This window comes from Bombina bombina, chromosome 2 (genome assembly GCF_027579735.1).
Source record: "Bombina bombina isolate aBomBom1 chromosome 2, aBomBom1.pri, whole genome shotgun sequence".
Classification (NCBI taxonomy): Eukaryota; Metazoa; Chordata; class Amphibia; order Anura; family Bombinatoridae; genus Bombina; species Bombina bombina.
The window spans coordinates 1,449,338,427-1,449,355,177 of record NC_069500.1 but is presented as its reverse complement, the minus strand read 5'-3'; the positions used below and the strand labels follow the sequence as shown (position 1 = coordinate 1,449,355,177).

The 16,751-nt window shown below is 43.7% G+C and overlaps 1 protein-coding gene across 1 annotated transcript in view; it reads left to right on the top strand.

The window, feature by feature from the left end:
• Positions 1 to 16,751, top strand: part of DOK1 (docking protein 1) — a 173,079-nt gene that overhangs the window by 33,129 nt on the left and 123,199 nt on the right. The window contains exon 2 of the mRNA XM_053704417.1: positions 13,867 to 14,000. Coding sequence (XP_053560392.1) covers positions 13,935 to 14,000 — 66 coding nt within the window. The 5' untranslated portion in view covers positions 13,867 to 13,934. The remainder of the gene's footprint in view (positions 1 to 13,866; positions 14,001 to 16,751) is intronic.

Sequence of the window (16,751 nt, the reverse complement as noted above, 5' to 3'; positions counted from 1 at the left end):
ACCGATTACTCTGAATCATTTTATAAATAACACACCAGTGAGTCATCATAAACGCTAATATAGCAGCATAACTAACCAAAAGCATTTATATAACATTATACGCTGATCATAACGATTACTCTGAATCATTTTATAAATAACACACCAGTGAGTCGTCATAAACGCTAATATAGCAGCATATCTAATTAATAGTATTTATATAACATTATACGCTGATCGTGCTGATTACTCTGAATCAGTTTATAAATAACACACCAGTGAGTCGTCATAAACGCTAATAGAGCAGCATATCTAATTAATAGCATTTATATAACATTATACGCTGATCATACCGATTACTCTGAATCAGTTTATAAATAACACACCAGTGAGTTGTCATAAACGCTAATATAGCAGCATATCTAATTAACAGCATTTATATAACATTATACGCTGATCATACCGATTACTATGAAACAGTTAATAAATAACACACCAGTAAGTCGTCATAAACGCTAATATAGCAGCATATCTAATTAATAGTATTTATATAACATTATACGCTGATCATACCGATTACTCTGAATCAGTTTATAAATAACACACCAGTGAGTCGTCATAAACGCTAATATAGCAGCATATCTAATTAATAGCATTTATATAACATTATACGCTGATTATACCGATTACTCTGATCAGTTTATAAATAATATTTACATATACAACCAGACAGTTGCAAAAAAAGTGTAAATATTACAGCACTCAAATCCCACAGTAATTATTGTGAGTGTAGCGTGGTATGTGTGTGAAAAAAAATACAAATTAATAAAACATCAAACTTTAATAGATATTATTAAAAATGGGCACACTTTTAAAAACACTAGAGAGCTAGTGGTTGTTAATAGATAACTTGCCTGGGATTATTTGAGAGCAGGATAAATTGTAGTTTAAACTAGTCAGATATATTCTGAGATAAACCAAGGTCTTAGTGTAACGGGGTTTGGCCTAGGCCCACAATTACCCCTGTGGGTCTTTACCCCAGCTACCTCCATGTGCTCTGCAGGCTGATCCTGAGTCTCCGCTACCTGGGAGTTGGGGTACATGACTGTGGCAGTGCCTCCACCTGACTGGGCATCCAGGGCAAGAATGGGTTTCCCAGACAGGAACATAATAAATAACTACAACACACACAGTAATAACAGTAAAACAGTATGAACATGTATTAAAGGATTATGGTAAATAAAAATAAGGCAAGAAATACAGTGGCTAACTAACACACCGACTCTCTCTAACCAGGCCCAGCACCCTCCCAAACCACCTGCGAACCCACCCTCAGGCTTCACCCTAATGGCTGATGGGTACCAGTTGGTGCACATAAATGTTGGGGCCCTTTAAGGTAATCCACATGCATTTAAACAGTTGCAGCTCATAGGAAACTGCAATCCACAGGAAGAGCTGTTTATAAGTTTATGTGATGGACAGAATGCCCTGTCAGTATGACAAGGAGAGAGGATACTTCTTACCACTGACAGGATTCTGCACAGGCTGAAAGAAAACTCCAAGGTCTGCCAGTCATTTACTTTGTCTGCATTCTTCTCCACAGCTCTCTAACAGGGACAGACTGCAGCTGGCAGCATACACTAAATCAGCAGAGGAATGCTGTTACTTTACAAGATGAAGTCTGCAGCTCTCTCACAGGGTCAGACTGCAGCTGGCAGCAAACACTAAATCAGCAGAGGAATGCTGTTACTTTACAAGATGAAGTCTGCAGCTCTCTAACAGGGACAGACTGCAGCTGGCAGCATACACTAAATCAGCAGAGGAATGCTGTTACTTTACAAGATGAAGTCTGCAGCTCTCTAACAGGGACAGACTGCAGCTGGCAGCATACACTAAATCAGCAGAGGAATGCTGTTACTTTACAAGATGAAGTCTGCAGCTCTCTAACAGGGACAGACTGCAGCTGGCAGCAAACACTAAATCAGCAGAGGAATGCTGTTACTTTACAAGATGAAGTCTGCAGCTCTCACACAGCCAGGCCTCACACACACCTTCACTGCTCTGACATGTCTGCTTCCTCCTGTGTCTTACACTCTTCTTTCAGTTTCACTTGATCACATGACCAACCAGTCTAATAGTTGCCTAGGCAACTTCTCCTGCAGAATGTATACAGGTGCAAATGTTCAACAGGAAGGGCTACATTCTCCCCCTTGTAAAATCCTTGCCTTCCACTGGCAAGGTTCCACCAAGAGGTAAATTGAAAAAACAAAACATATAAATAATAATAAATGCAGTCCTATAAACAAATGTTAACTATCTTACAGTTTATTCTAGTACAGAGAGGTTCCAACATTCATAATGTCCGCAACCGCATACAGTAAATCAACCATTTTAGACTGTACCTGGGGCATATGTACATAACTGGGTTCTCCGACTTGATCGTAAGTAAGAACCCTGGGAGGCTGTCGTATTCTAGTACCCAGTCTCTGTTCTCTCTGAGGAAGTCCAGAATGTTCCTGGGAATCTTCAGCTCTGGCCACTTGGGTGGGGAGTTCACCAGATGCTTGAGACCCTGGCTTTCCCATGATACAAGAGTCTCTTTTTGGGGTCCCAGGCACAAAGTTGGGGCTGTTGGGATTCAATGTAGAGGAGGCTAAGGGAGGAGAGGAAGGAAAGTGCTGTGTTTCCTCAGCAGGAGGAGACCACCATTGATCATCAGCACTAAGAGCTTCTGGGGTCTCTACTGCCTCATTTTCAGGACTCTCCGTTGTGCTTTTCTCCCATTCACTACTACTCCCTTCCTCTTCATCGATATAGGCTATTGGTAGTAGATGGTTCCTATGCCAAGCTTTGATCCGGCCTTCTGGGCCTTTTATATTATACACTGGCAGCCCCTTTAGCTTAGACACAACTTCAAATAGGGTATCCTTCCATCTGTCTGCTAATTTGTGTTTCCCAGGTACCCCTAGATTCCGGAGGAGAACCTTATCTCCCGCTTGGACTTCCTGATGCTTCACTTTGGTATCGTATCTTCTTTTGTTGCGTTCCTCCATTTTTGCCGCAGCTTGAGTGGCCAACTCATAGGCACTGTGAAGGTTTTGTCTGAGGGTCCTCACATACTGGAAGTGAGAGTCTGACTTTGTCCCATCTGGGGACACCCCCAACCGGACATCTATCGGTAGTCTGGCTTCCCTTCCAAACATTAGGAAATAGGGTGAGAATCCTGTAGACTCATGCCTTGTGCAATTATATGCGTGGACCATGGCTTCTACATGCTTACTCCAGGACCGCTTCTCCACTTGTTTCAGAGTCCCGAGCATGTCTAGGAGTGTCCTATTAAAACGCTCAGGCTGGGCATCACCCTCAGGGTGGTAGGGTGTTGTTCTGGACTTGTGAACCTGCAACATATCCAGCAGTTCTTTGATCAGCTTACTCTCAAAGTCTCTACCTTGATCAGAATGTATTCGATTGGGCAGACCGTAGTGCATAAAATATTTCTGCCAGAGGACCTTGGCTACGGTCACAGCCTTCTGGTCTTTAGTGGGAAAAGCCTGAGCGTATCTGGTGAAATGGTCTGTTACTACCAGAACATTCCCAATTCCGGTAGTATCATTCTCAATACATAGATAGTCCATGCACACAAGATCCAGGGGTCCTGTACTTCTCAGGTGGCCCATAGGGGCAGCTCTCACAGGCAGAGTCTTTCTCTGAATACATCTTCTGCAGGTCTTCACATAATGTTCAACATGTTCTCTCATGCGAGGCCAATAGAACCGGTCTTGTACCAGGCCATAGGTCTTGTCTACCCCAAGATGCCCATGTTGATCATGGAGAGCTCTCAGGACCATTCCCCGATATCTATGAGGTAACACTAGCTGCTTTCGACCAGGGTGGTCATGGTATTTTATAATTCTATAAAGGATTCCATCTTCTAGATGTAGTTTACTCCATTCTCTCCGGTACAAATCTCTTTGTCCAATGGGAAGGGAGCTCAGTAATTTAGGGTTCTTGGCTCTCATTGCCTTGAGGACTGTACCTATATACCAGTCCTGTGACTGGGCTTTCTTCTTGTCTTCATTGGTTATGTGAGACCACTGTTGGAGCATTGCTGGAGCACAGAATACCTCTGGTACGGCTTCTGGGGAGTGACATATGGAGTCTATTCCTCTGAGTTCAGAGAACTCATCCTGCCTCTCAGCCACTACATATGTTTGGCACAGGGCTCCTACCCCAGGCACAGGGATTTCTTCCCATTCCTCCTTTTCTTCATGAGGAGGAAGTCCAGGTCTGCGGGACAGAGCATCCGCACTGACATTCTTAGGGCCTGGCTTGTATTTAAGGCTGAAACTATAGTTTGACAATGCTGCCAGCCACCTATGCCCTGTGGCATCCAGCTTTGCTGTTGTTTGAATATAAGTAAGCGGATTGTTATCCGTCCTTACCTCGAATGTTGCTCCATATAAATAGTCATGTAACTTGTCCACAATTGCCCACTTGAGCGCCAAGAATTCTAGCTTATGGACCGGATAGTTTTTCTCTGCACCAGTTAGACTTCTACTTATGTAGGCCACTGGTCTTAACCCTTCTGGGTAGCTCTGATGCAATACGGCCCCTAGGCCTTCCATACTGGCATCAACATGGAGCACATATGGTTTCTCGGGATCTGAATATGCCAATACAGGAGCTTCTGTGAGTCTTTTCTTCAAGATTAAGAAGGCTTCTTCGCATCCTGAGGTCCATTTCTTTCCGAAGGAGTCTTTAGGACTTGGCGCCTTAACACCCTCTATAGCTGAGTTAGTCTTTAACAGGTTGTGTAGCTCTCGAGCAATCTTTGAATAGTCTTTCACAAACCTCCGGTAGTAACCGCAGAATCCAAGAAATGAGCGCAGCTCACTGATGTTATCTGGCCTGGGCCAGTTCATCACCGCTTCAATTTTGGTCGGGTCAGTTGTCACACCTTGTGCGGAAACAATGTGACCTACATATGTAACAGAGTTCTGGGCAAATCGACATTTGTCTATTGATAATTTCAGACCCTCTGCTTGGAGTCGATCCAACACCTTCAGCAATCGCTGTTCGTGCTCTTCTGGTGTCCTTCCAAACACTATGAGGTCATCAAGATAGACTAGGCACTCTTTGGGATTCATATCCCCCACAGTCTTCTCCATCAGCCTTTGAAAGGTGGCGGGAGCTCCAGTGACCCCTTGGGGCATCCTGGTAAACTCGTAGAATCCCAAGGGACAGATGAAAGCTGTCTTTTCCTGATCCTCCTTCTTCATGGGTACCTGATAATACCCAGACCTCAAGTCCAGGACGCTGAACCACTGGCTTCCAGAAAGGGCATCTAGCAGATCTTCTATCCGTGGCAGAGTATATTGATCTGGCACAGTCCTTTTGTTTAAAGTCCGATAGTCTATGCAAAGCCGGACTGTGCCATTCTTTTTCCTAACTACCACTATGGGTGAGGCATATGGACTTCTGGACTCTTTAATAATGCCAGATTCTTCCATCTGTTTGAGTATATCCCGGACATCTTCCACATCTCGAGGGGGTATTCTCCTTGATCTTTCTCTGAAAGGAGCTGGGTCAGAAAGTCTGATAGCATGTGTGGCACTCTTTGCACATCCCACATCCATTTCTTTCCTGGAGAAAACTTTCTCTCGAGTAGCTAATTTGGATCGGAGGCTATCTCTCCACTTTGGTGGTAGAGGAGAATCTTCCAGTTCAAAAACTATAGGTCCTTCATGATCACCTCCCTGTTCTGCCTTTACAGACATTACTGAAGAGACTTGGTCCAACAAGTGAATCACACCAATCTTCTGGTGACGATCAATTCTGATCTCTGTGGGTGTTAAGTTTCTTATCATTATGGGAAAATCTTTACACCAGTGATTCCGCCAGTCTTTCACCTCAGGTATGAGAGTCCACCCTTTTTTTTCATCCTCCTCAGGCAAGGACTCAATGAGGTATTGCCTGGTTCCTCCTGATATTTCATGGTGCATAGATGCTATGGCTCGTAGAGTCTTAGTCTCTCCAGGCCTTACAAATAAAGGTTCTTTCCCTGAGTAGTGGCATGATCCTGGTCTAGCTTGTAGGGCTAGTCGATGGCATTCTTTCCCTAGAACAGGGCTGACTTCCATCAGTCTGGTTAGAGATACATCTCCCACTTCAGTTAGGTAGGCCCTGAACATGTCCTGCACCATTCTTGCGTTGGTACCCAAAATTATTGGGGCGCACATTGTTTTCTTCATGGAGCATACAAGAGCTTCCAATTCCATAGGGCAGATCATTCCTGTGTTTAACTGTGGGATTGTTATTGTCACTCTTATACATCCCTCTACAGGCTGGGCCTGAGATCCCACTCCCCACAACTGCAACTCTCCTGCTGGCTCCAGGGGAATATGTTTTAGATGATGGTCATAGAAGTCTCTATTAATGATGGTGACCTGGGATCCAGTATCTAACAAGGCCGAGGCATGAATATCTTCTATTTGTAACTGTATCAGAGATTTGGGCCCGATCTTGGCCCCCACAGATAATATGGGTGTGGTTCTTTTTCCTCTTTTCCTGAAAGGACTGGTAGCTTGAGCCTCCTCCAGCTCAATAGCTAGCACATCCACTTCTGTATCTGATGAATTAGTGGGACACTCCCGCTTGAAATGCCCTGATTTTCCACACTTAAAACAGTTCCCTCGGGGGGACTGTTCCTCTGGGAATAACCTTCCTGTGGTCTCCCTGCGGTGCTGCCTCCTGGTAGGAGAATAATCTGTTCTTCTTGGCGATGACTTAGACAATAATTCTAATTCAGCTACCTTTTTTTTAAGGACGAACAGTTCCATATCCTCTTTATCTGCAGCTTTAGAAGAATTTCCTTTTTGTGGAGGAGATGGGGACATTTGGTTCTCCAGTATTTTTGCTTTTCGGATCAGTGTGGAATAGGACAAGACTTGATCATCCAACTTAACTCTTAACATGATCATGACTGGATCATTGCTAAGGCCTCCCTTCTGAATTTGTTTGGATAGTCGAGCATCCAACTCAGATGCAGTGACTGCTCCATTATGAAACAGTTTTCCCAGTGACAATTGTAATCGATTGATATAGTCTGAAGCTTTCTCATGTTCCTTCTGTTTAGTGGCTAGGAACTTGATTAATAGATCATCAGAGTCCTCAGATTTTCCATACGCATCCTGCAAAACTTTCAGGTAATCTTGTGCGGTAGCTTGTTCATTCACTCCCCTAAACAGCCTTATCATATTTGTAGCTGGGAAACGAAGACTCTCCATTATCCGTTGTTTTTTTATGTTATCCGTACAAGACCATTCTTCCAATAATTGTACAGCATTATCCTTCCAGGCCTTAAAGGGCTCCTCCCCGGCAGGAACAGGTTGATTCCCAGAAAACACTTTCAGCTTACGGTAACTGTGGGTATGGGTAGCTGTTACTATGGCTTCTGAGAGTTTTTGCAGTATTTCAGATATGTTACTCTCTCCTGAACTTGTGGTTCTCAATAGGGAATCGCCTGGTTTTGGGGATGTTGGAGATGAGGGAACCACTAGATCTGGGGTCTTAGGGGCAGTTGTCCCTTGCACACTGGAAAAGTAGACATTTCGTTTGGGGATGGCCCCAGTCTCTACAGGGGTAACCGGTAATCTCCTGGGGGGTTTCTCTGACAAAGGGGACAGAATCTGGGAATAACTTGATACATTAAAGTCTCTTTGGCCTATAGTGGAGGGTTGCTGCAGTGTAACCCCTTCCTCCTTATCAGGGAGAGCGTACACTAAGCGACATCCTTCAGGAGCTGTTTCAAGAAGGTATAGACATGTAGGCCTATGACGGCCTCTCAAATCTGCATGGGAATATACTAACATGTAAGTTTGACCGTATGAATCATGCAGGATGTCTCTGATGGTAGCCATCTCTATTCCCAGTATAATCTCTACGCACTTGGTGACATGTTTTATCTCACTATAGGGAGGTACCTGGCATATCATCACTGCATGATGCAATGGTACCTTCTGTTGCTGGGCCCAATCTGTTACAAATGGGAGTGTGGGCCGGGGAATTAACGGATCCTTACTGGGTGTACCCCAATTTATCTCAGCAGTACCACCAAATGTAACGGGGTTTGGCCTAGGCCCACAATTACCCCTGTGGGTCTTTACCCCAGCTACCTCCATGTGCTCTGCAGGCTGATCCTGAGTCTCCGCTACCTGGGAGTTGGGGTACATGACTGTGGCAGTGCCTCCACCTGACTGGGCATCCAGGGCAAGAATGGGTTTCCCAGACAGGAACATAATAAATAACTACAACACACACAGTAATAACAGTAAAACAGTATGAACATGTATTAAAGGATTATGGTAAATAAAAATAAGGCAAGAAATACAGTGGCTAACTAACACACCGACTCTCTAACCAGGCCCAGCACCCTCCCAAACCACCTGCGAACCCACCCTCAGGCTTCACCCTAATGGCTGATGGGTACCAGTTGGTGCACATAAATGTTGGGGCCCTTTAAGGTAATCCACATGCATTTAAACAGTTGCAGCTCATAGGAAACTGCAATCCACAGGAAGAGCTGTTTATAAGTTTATGTGATGGACAGAATGCCATGTTAGTATGACAAGGAGAGAGGATACTTCTTACCACTGACAGGATTCTGCACAGGCTGAAAGAAAACTCCAAGGTCTGCCAGTCATTTACTTTGTCTGCATTCTTCTCCACAGCTCTCTAACAGGGACAGACTGCAGCTGGCAGCATACACTAAATCAGCAGAGGAATGCTGTTACTTTACAAGATGAAGTCTGCAGCTCTCTCACAGGGACAGACTGCAGCTGGCAGCATACACTAAATCAGCAGAGGAATGCTGTTACTTTACAAGATGAAGTCTGCAGCTCTCTCACAGGGTCAGACTGCAGCTGGCAGCATACACTAAATCAGCAGAGGAATGCTGTTACTTTACACAAGATGAAGTCTGCAGCTCTCTCACAGGGACAGACTGCAGCTGGCAGCAAACACTAAATCAGCAGAGGAATGCTGTTACTTTACAAGATGAAGTCTGCAGCTCTCTAACAGGGACAGACTGCAGCTGGCAGCATACACTAAATCAGCAGAGGAATGCTGTTACTTTACAAGATGAAGTCTGCAGCTCTCTAACAGGGACAGACTGCAGCTGGCAGCATACACTAAATCAGCAGAGGAATGCTGTTACTTTACAAGATGAAGTCTGCAGCTCTCTAACAGGGACAGACTGCAGCTGGCAGCATACACTAAATCAGCAGAGGAATGCTGTTACTTTACAAGATGAAGTCTGCAGCTCTCTCACAGGGACAGACTGCAGCTGGCAGCATACACTAAATCAGCAGAGGAATGCTGTTACTTTACAAGATGAAGTCTGCAGCTCTCTAACAGGGTCAGACTGCAGCTGGCAGCATACACTAAATCAGCAGAGGAATGCTGTTACTTTACAAGATGAAGTCTGCAGCTCTCTCACAGGGACAGACTGCAGCTGGCAGCATACACTAAATCAGCAGAGGAATGCTGTTACTTTACACAAGATGAAGTCTGCAGCTCTCACACAGCCAGGCCTCACACACACCTTCACTGCTCTGACATGTCTGCTTCCTCCTGTGTCTTACACTCTTCTTTCAGTTTCACTTGATCACATGACCAACCAGTCTAATAGTTGCCTAGGCAACTTCTCCTGCAGAATGTATACAGGTGCAAATGTTCAACAGGAAGGGCTACATTAGTATGTAATATGATTCCTATTGTTTGATTCCTAAAAAGTGAGTGAGACTATTTAGTCAGACATAATAGTGTTTAGAGCAAAGAGTAAAGCCTCGTTTGTGTTTCGTGATACTAAATAGATATATAGGGGCAGATGTATCAAGCTACGTATGGAGCTTGATGCCCCGTGTTTCTGGCAAGCCTGCAGGCTCGCCAGAAACAGCAGTTATGAAGCAGCGGTCACAAAGACCACTGCTTCATAATCTGTCCGCCTGCTTTGAGCAGGCGGACACACATCGCCGAGAGCTTTAAAATGACACCCTGGAAGTGCAGAGAGCTTTAAAATGACACCCTGGAAGTGCAGAGAGCTTTAAAATGACACCCTGGAAGTGCAGAGAGCTTTAAAATGACACCCTGGAAGTGCAGAGAGCTTTAAAATGACACCCTGGAAGTGACGCCGGTCCACCGAGATCACCCTGAAACCGCCACCCATATGTATTGGGATTATGTGGGACTGTGGCTCCTATGGAGGCGCCGGTCAGTCTGGAGGGGCGGAAATGGCGGAAAAATAGTGGGATTGTCCAGGGTCTTATCAAGATGAGCTGTCTGTATAAAAGGAGTGTGTGTTTTACAATAAAGTCAGTTTCTGTTTAACCTGAATGCTAGTGTGTCTAGTTATTAGGGTTGGCTCCAGCTAAAATCACTATCCTGAGCTACATAGCAGCCTGTTCCAGTAAGAGGAGGGACGCGCTGAAAGAGCTTACCTAGTCCGGTAGCTGGAGTCTGCCAGAGGGGGGCACCCTGAGTACTGGTGCGGTCAGGCATCAGGGGTGGCTACGGGCTGTGGTCACTTGCCAGCTACATAGCAGCCTGTTCCAGTAAGAGGAGGGACGCGCTGAAAGAGCTACCTATAGTCCGGTAGCTAGAGTCTGCCACTGGGTGGGACCCTGAGAACTGGTGCTGTCAGGCATCAGGGGTGGCTACGGGCTGTGGTCACTTGCCAGCTACATAGCAGCCTGTTCCAGTAAGAGGAGGGACGCGCTGAAAGAGCTACCTATAGTCCGGTAGCTGGCGTCTGCCACAGGGTGGGACCCTGAGAACTGGTGCTGTCAGGCATCAGGGGTGGCTGCAGGCTCAGGGGTGGCTACAGGCTGTGGTCACTTGCCAGCTACATAGCTGCAGTCGGCAGGGAGGAAGCAGGACCCCTTTTGGCGGAGCTACCCAGTATCCATCACCATTTGTTTTTGTTATTTATAAATATGATTTGAAATATAAGAGTTATTTAATAAACAGGCTGTGGCCAGATGTTATACCAATAATTGTTGTGTTTGTCTTTATTTATATGTGAAGTGTTGTAATATGATGTTTGGTTAAAGGGACACTGAACCCATTTTTTTCCCTTCATGATTCAGAAAGAGCATGCAATTTTAAGCAACTTTCTAATTTACTTCTATTATCAATTTTTCTTCGTTCTCTTGCTATCTTTATTTGAAAAAGAAGGCACCTAAGCTAAAGAGCCAGCAATTTTTAGGTTCAGAACCATGGACAGCACTTTTTTATTGTCACTGTCCAATCAGCAAGGACAACCCAGGTTGTTCACCAAAAATGGGCCGGCATATAAAGTTACATTCTTGCTTTTCAAATAAACATACCAAGAGAATGAAGAAAATGTGATAATAGGAGTAAATTAGAAAGTTGCTTAAAATTGCCTGCTCTATCTGAATCACGAAAGAAAAAAAAATTTGGGTTCAGTGCCCCTTTAAGGGCCGGGAAATTGACGACTCAATAGGTCTTTTTCTCACAAACTCTCAGCTTCTGTTCACAGCAAACACAAATACTGAACAGCAAACATCTCATTTATTCCTCTGTATTCTTAGTAGATATTTCACTTTATTTTGTCTAACATTAAATTGCTACATTATATGTTTACTGTTGTTTTATTTTGTACAAACCTGTGTGTTTATGACTAAAAACATTAAATACTCTAAAAGGTGCACATACTTCCAACAGGACCTAAACAGGTTGTTAAGCATTGCAATAGCACACTTCTGTTTCTACCGAGGTTGTATATATCATGCTTGTGTGATAATCATCCGGTAAAATGATGTACACAACAAAAGGACGTGGTTAGATTGTAAGCTCTGGAGGCAAGTGTCATCACTCTGCTTATCAGCCTACTATACTCACAGACAGCAAGATTACAAGAAGTAACATTAAATTGCTCGTGTACTACAAGCTGAAAGTAAACGCTACTGCCCGGGCGCAAAGTAAATTTGCATTTGTCAGGTTAGCACAACTGAAATCCTGTCATAAAGGGTTAGGGCTAAACATCTGCACCAAACACAACATAAATACATTCAAATAAAGTGTTACACTTATGTCTACACTATCTAATAAAAATGATACACACAAATTGTATTAAATAATAATTATAAGGGTTATATGGTATATGACAAGGTATTTGTATTTAATAAAAAAACAATGGGATGTAAAATATTCATAACTACCTTGTAGGTGTAATGCCGTGTCTGCTTAGTGTCTAATTTAACTTGTAATAAGCATGGTAGCCCGTGCGCGTTAAAGGTTTATTTCTTACGGAGTTTGCACGCGAGCGACAGCGCTAAATAGTGCGCTACTTGTATTAAGCATGGTAGCCCGTGCGCGTTAAAGGTTTACTTCTTACGGTGTTTGCACGCGAGCGACAGCGCTAAATAATGCGCTACTTGTAATAAGCATGGTAGCCCGTGCGCGTTAAAGGTTTACTTCTTACGGTGTTTGCACACGAGCGACAGCGCTAAATAGTGCGCTACTTGTAATAAGCATGGTAGCCCGTGCGCGTTAAAGGTTTACTTCTTACAGTGTTTGCACGCGAGCGACAGCGCTAAATAGTGCGCTACTTGTATTAAGCATGGTAGCCCGTGTGCGTTAAAGGTTTACTTCTTACAGTGTTTGCACGCGAGTGACAGCGCTAAATAGTGCGCTACTTGTAATAAGCATGGTAGCCCATGTACGTTAAAGGTTTACTTCTTACAGTGTTTGCACGTGAACGACAGCGCTAAATAGTGCGCTACTTGTAATAAGCATGGTAGCCCGCGCGCGTTAAAGGTTTACTTCTTACAGTGTTTGCACGCGAGCGACAGCGCTAAATAGTGCGCTACTTGTAATAAGCATGGTAGCCCGTGCGCGTTAAAGGTTTACTTCTTACGGCGTTTGCACGTGAGCGACAGCGCTAAATAGTGCGCTACTTGTAATAAGCATGGTAGCCCGTGCGCGTTAAATGTTTACTTCTTACGGTGTTTGCACGCGAGCGACAACGCTAAATAGTGCAGCAAAACACATGGAGACCGGCAATGGCCAATCCCCTTTCTGGGTCCTGGTGCAGAGTGGACAAGCTGGCGACCTCCAGCCCACAAAATACAACTCCAATTCCAATATTCCACAGCACCAAGCAATTTCATAAATCTTCTTTTATTGTTTTACAGCATATAAAAACATAGACAGTGTGGATATGCTAAATAGTGCGCTACTTGTAATAAGCATGGTAGCCCGTGCGCGTTAAAGGTTAACTTCTTACGGTGTTTGCACGCGAGCGACAGCGCTAAATAGTGCGCTACTTGTAATAAGCATGGTAGCCCGTGCGCGTTAAAGGTTTACTTCTTACAGTGTTTGCACGCGAGTGACAGCGCTAAATAGTGCGCTACTTGTAATAAGCATGGTAGCCCATGTACGTTAAAGGTTTACTTCTTACAGTGTTTGCACGTGAGCGACAGCGCTAAATAGTGCGCTACTTGTAATAAGCATGGTAGCCCGTGCGCAATAAAGGTTTACTTCTTACAGTGTTTGCACGCGAGTGAAAGCTCTTAATAGTGCGCTACTTGTATTAAGCATGGTAGCCCGTGCGTGTTAAAGGTTTACTTCTTACAGTGTTTGCACGCGAGCGACAGCGCTAAATAGTGCGCTACTTGTAATAAGCATGGTAGCCCGTGCGCAATAAAGGTTTACTTCTTACAGTGTTTGCACTCGAGTGACAGCGCTAAATAGTGCGCTACTTGTAATCTGGCCCATAACCTGTTGGTACATCACAAAAAATGACAGTTTTATTTGGAAGGATTTAGAGAAGTCTGTTTCACTGATAGTTTGTTTTTGTTTCTTCAGGGATTTCTTGCTGTTGGTCAAGGAACCTTTGGTGTGAACGAGGCTGAGAACCGAAGAGATATCACAAAATGACAACAGCAGACAAACCCCTGAAGGAGGGACAGCTGCATGTGAAACAAAACAAATTTGGGAAGGTGAGAAGCATCAACCCCAATAAATTAGAGGGGGTGTGACCTCAATCTAGGATTTCTGTTGGGAAATACAACAGCATGTACTATACCACATGTATGAACAACATTGATGCTGTAGATGGCGCTGTTCAGTTTAGATTGCTGATTGTTTATATCTGTGATCTTGTTCATTCTTTTATACAGGAAGGAAGTTGTTTTTTTAATCTCTATTGTGTTTTTCCTCCTCTGTGTGTGCTGACTATAGTTTTACAAGTCCTTTGGTATGTTCCAAATATTGCTGATGCATCTGTACAAGTAAAGCCTAATGCAGTTTTCTTTAAAAGCTTCCAGTGTCTTTTTGATACATACACCAACAGGTTATGGGCCCAGACACTGAAGAAAAAGAAACTACAAGTCAGTAAGTGTTGCATCTATGATCCAAGCAAGTACTGTGTGAGGAAACAAGAGCTGCATCCAAATTACTGAAAGATGGCAAGTGGTTCAGATGTGAAATATGCAATAGCGAAATTAAATAATACCAACTACCAGCTGTGGAAGTTTAAGCTTGAAATGCTGTTATCCAAAGATGATTTATGGGAGGTGCTGGATACAAACAGACCCACTGATAATCCAGGGGAATGGGACAAGAAAAACAGACAAGCAAAAGCAGTTATAAGCCTGTTAGTGGAGGATGATCAACTCATTCACATAAGAAAAGAAAACACAGCTAAAGGTATGTGGACTGCACTACAAAAACTGCATGAGCGTTCAAACTTAAATAGTAAACTATATTTGCTGCGCAAACTATATAAGATGAGGCTGGAAAAAGGCCAGGAAATGTGTGAACATGTGAATGCTATGCTAGAGATTGTGGAACAGCTATGTGCAATTGGAGAAGAAATTAAAGACAATCATATAGTAGCATTGTTACTATGCAGCCTTCCAGAGTCATATAGTGCCCTTATCAATGCTCTAGAAACCAGACCTGAACAAGAACTAACACTAGAATATGCTAAGGGAAAACTAATTGATGAATATAATAGAAGAAAGGAAAACATGCATAGTGAAGAAAATGAGAGATCAGAGGTAGCTCTGAAGGCGCAAGAAGGCACAAAACAAAACAGAGAAACCAGAGTGTGTTTTTGCTGCAAAAAGGTCGGTCACCTGAAAAAGAACTGCTCAATCTGGAAAGCTGAGCAGCGAAGGTTAGAACCACCTACAAGAGAGAGAGCTAAGGCAGCCACAAAGCAAACTGCAGCTGCATCATGGAGCGGCAGCTTTAAAGTGACTCAGAATAGTACACCACACGGATGGTGCATTGACTCAGGGGCAACTAGTCACATGACAAGTGACGAGACATTCTTCACAGAAATTGATTTCAATACTAAAGATAAAGTCTTCCTAGCAAATGGGAAAAGTATTACAGCTGAAGGTAATGGTCAAGGGTTCCTGACTTGCATCACACCATCAGGAGGTAAGCAAAGCATTCTAGTAAAGAATGTTCTGTATGTCCCAAGTTTAGAAGGAAGCCTCCTATCAGTGAAAACTCTTGCTAACAATGGACTCACAGTTCAGTTCCAAGGCAATGAATGCACAATTCGAAACAGGAAACAAATCCTAGCAAAAGGAAGATTGAACGAACACCTGTACAAACTTATCACTGAAAGGAAGCAAGCCAAAACAGCCATTCATAATCCACACAACAAATGTATCCACCTGTGGCACAGGCGATTAGGGCATCGAAACCCAGAGGCCATAAAGGAACTTGCAAAGGAAGGTTTATCAGAAGACATGATAATTTTGCCTTGTGACATGCTCATGAAGTGCACATGTTGTATCAAAGCAAAGGCCACACGTACCCCACTTCCACAAGCCAGTCAAAGAAAAACCACTCACCCCATGGAACTCATACACAGTGACGTGTGTGGACCAATGAAAACCCCCACACCCGGCGGGAACAGATATTTACTGACTTTCATTGACGATTATTCCAGGTACACAACAACATATCTGATGAAGCACAAAAGTGAGACATCAGAGAAACTTCAAGAATTTATAGCTACATTCAGCAATAAATTTCAACGGAAACCAGGAACAATACGTACCGACAACGGAGGGGAATATATGAGTAAGGAAGTGGAGTCATACATGAAGAAACAAGGCATTATACACCAAACGACTGTACCATACACTCCTGAGCAAAATGGTGTTGCAGAAAGGAAAAATCGCACCCTCATAGAAATGGCAAGATGCATGCTTTCAGACGCCAATTTACCTAACCAGTACTGGGGTGAAGCAATAATGACTGCAACATACTTACAGAACAGGCTACCATCAAAAACTATTGAGAGCACCCCATATGAAATGTGGAATGGATCAAAACCTAGTATGGGACATATTAGAGTGTTTGGATGTAAAGCATATGCCCATGTTCCAAGTGAGAAACGCTCCAAATTAGAGAACACAGCCATAGAAGGCATTCTTATGGGCTACAGTGAACAAAGTAAAGGCTATAGAATTCTTCATCCAAAGACCAACAAGATCACAATAAGCCGCAGTGTTTATTTTGATGAAAGTCAAACATCAGAAAAAATGTCCCTCGAAAGCCATAAAGAGAACCTCTCCACTGAATCAGCAAGAGATGCTGACCAAAGTGAAGCTGTACAGGAGACAGAGCAAGAAGTGGAGCTCACAATAGAAAAAACAGCTACTCACAAACCAATAGAACCCACTGAACAACCAGAAATCAGAAAATCAACTCGGGTGACGAAAGGT